At 48.6% G+C, this 2253-nt stretch overlaps 1 protein-coding gene across 1 annotated transcript; it reads left to right on the plus strand.

Moving 5' to 3' along the window:
* Positions 1 to 1141: 1141 nt before the first annotated feature.
* Positions 1142 to 1369, plus strand: CCR75_009366 (uncharacterized protein; the record flags this gene model as incomplete). The annotated part of the gene is made up of 1 exon (XM_067967407.1): positions 1142 to 1369. The coding sequence occupies one exon, from the start codon at positions 1142 to 1144 to the stop codon at positions 1367 to 1369; it is 228 nt and encodes a 75-aa protein (XP_067816664.1).
* Between the last annotated feature and the right edge of the window lie 884 nt (positions 1370 to 2253).

The following is a 2253-nucleotide window of genomic DNA, read 5'->3' on the forward strand; positions in this document are numbered from 1 at the left end:
AGACCATCCGAATGGGCCTCGGCTGATAAGGCCGGGCGGAGAGCGTCTTAAGAGTCCTATTGAGATCCTCATTGCGAGGGTGCTCACGCCTAAAGCTCATCCTGAGTCTTAAGAACGGACTCCGCATGGCTGTGTGCCTTGGGCGCGGCCTTTCGCTGTCCGAACACAAATGCCTTTAACTGCTCCAACTGAGCAACATTTTGCTGAAGAGGACTGCCCAAGAGCCTGGCCAGGGCTTGGTCATCAAATCTTTGCCACCTTCTGATGATGATTGGAGAGGTGTAAAATATGATCCCAAACGAAATTAAGGCTCATCCTCACTGACACGCTCAAAGATACGAATTGTGGGAAGGACTACTAGTACTACCAAGTGTTAGCGAACACTTCTATAGCAGCCTCGCTCGTCTTAAGCACACACCTTCAAACACAGAGAGGAAGCGGTTTGACCGTCTTCTCTCTCACGTGCAATAAGGTTGTTAGTGGGCGTCTAAGCGACCTCACCCAACGAACTAGGTACCTTGGTACAAATGTCGTTACGGAAGAGGTTACGCGGCTTCACGTGCGCACTTAACCGATATAAAAATAAAATCTTGTAAATGTACTAAATCGACTCATTTGTATTTGATCAAATTAAATATAAAACTTCCTAACCAATCAGTGGATGCCATCTCTGTAAATGTGCACCGGATCGTGGATGACGCTAGCCGTCATCCCTTTCAATGTGAATGCACCTTTGTGCATCATATACACAAGGGTGGATCACTATGTGCAACACGCCCAAGCGGCAGATCTAAGTACTTCACATGAAGTAATTTGCACCACACCCAAGTGGCAGGTCTTAGTACTTCACATGAAGTAATTGACCATCCCGTTAAGTACACAAAGTGTACCTAATGGATGTGTGTAATGTAGGGCAACTTTAGCCCGGCACTGTACAAGCAGACCAGTTTCGGGCGGTCTGAGAAACTGCGTGACCTAAATCTTCTATGACACATTCCAAAGAGAGAAAACCAACGATGTGTTTTTTTCACGAGGGCAAATATATAAGCGTTTAGTTGAAGTGCCAGGGGGTCAGTCCCCAAAGTTAGGCGCAGAGATTAGCCGATCAAAGCGGAGTATAAAAAGGACGGGCATAAGGGCAATGGAGACGAGATCGGAGAAGAATAACGCGATACTTAACAGGGAGCAGAGGACGGCCACGGACGAGATGGTAGACGTATTAGAGTCGGAAGTACCATCCTCCAAACCCCCGCTCATGGAAGAGGGTAAAGACGGGGAAAAGAAGCCCACCGGTGAAAACAATGAACGACGAACGCTAGTCGGGTGGAGGTGGAGCCAGAACACGGAACGAGTACACCGGAGGCAGTAGATCTGACGTCTGAGCAACGACAAACGTCTGAGAGCCCCCCAATGGGAGGAGCAACAGGTCAACTGAGAGTGCAGAAACCTTTACGCGCAACAGCGGAACAGATGTTCACAGCAATGGTAAAAGACATGGTACAAGTGCCAGGCATCGGCCAGGTGGAAGCATGGCGCACAACGCTAAGAGAACTATTTGCAGGGGCCTATGAAGCGGTACCCATGCAACGGGAGGTCCTATCAGCCGAGAGATAACGATTCTCCAAACTCAATGGGGTGGAAGTAGCTAGTCTGTTAAGCCTCTTCAAGCAAGTGTTCGTCAAGAAAGCAAGAACCTTTTCAGAATGGGTAAAGCTTGCGACAACGATCACCAAGGAACTACTGATCACAAAATAATCTTTCAAGGAGATCGTTCGCAAGCTATCGAGTCAGTACAAATGAGCGCACACCCAGTCCTGAATCAGTGGACCAAGGTGGTAAAGAAGGGTGTCGGAGCTCCACCGGTGCCATTTATTGGAGCTATCAAGCCGATGTCCGAGGACTACATGTTTAATCCAGCCAAGTTCACTAGCGAGGAGATCGTTCGTCGTAAGGATTTATTTGCAACGTCCAAGTCATTAATCAGTCGTTAATAAGAGCGTAACGGGACGGATGATGAATGTGCAGTGTTAGCAGGCATTGTGGAAGGCAATGTAGCATGCAGGCATCTTTCGGACTTCGTACGACAAGCGCTTAAAGCGCAACCGCTTGCGTTTTACGGTGCCATCCAGGTTCAAGTCGAAGGCGAACTAATTTTGCAATTGGACGGAAGCCGGAGTATCAAGATCAGCAGACAGGGCTCACGGTGGCAATCCTAGAATTGGTGCATGCTACGCAATGCTGGGGCAGACCAAG

This window comes from Bremia lactucae (assembly GCF_004359215.1).
Source record: "Bremia lactucae strain SF5 chromosome Unknown BlacSF5_NotPlaced_11_SHOA01000003.1_306292bp, whole genome shotgun sequence".
In the NCBI taxonomy this organism is placed as follows: Eukaryota; Oomycota; class Peronosporomycetes; order Peronosporales; family Peronosporaceae; genus Bremia; species Bremia lactucae.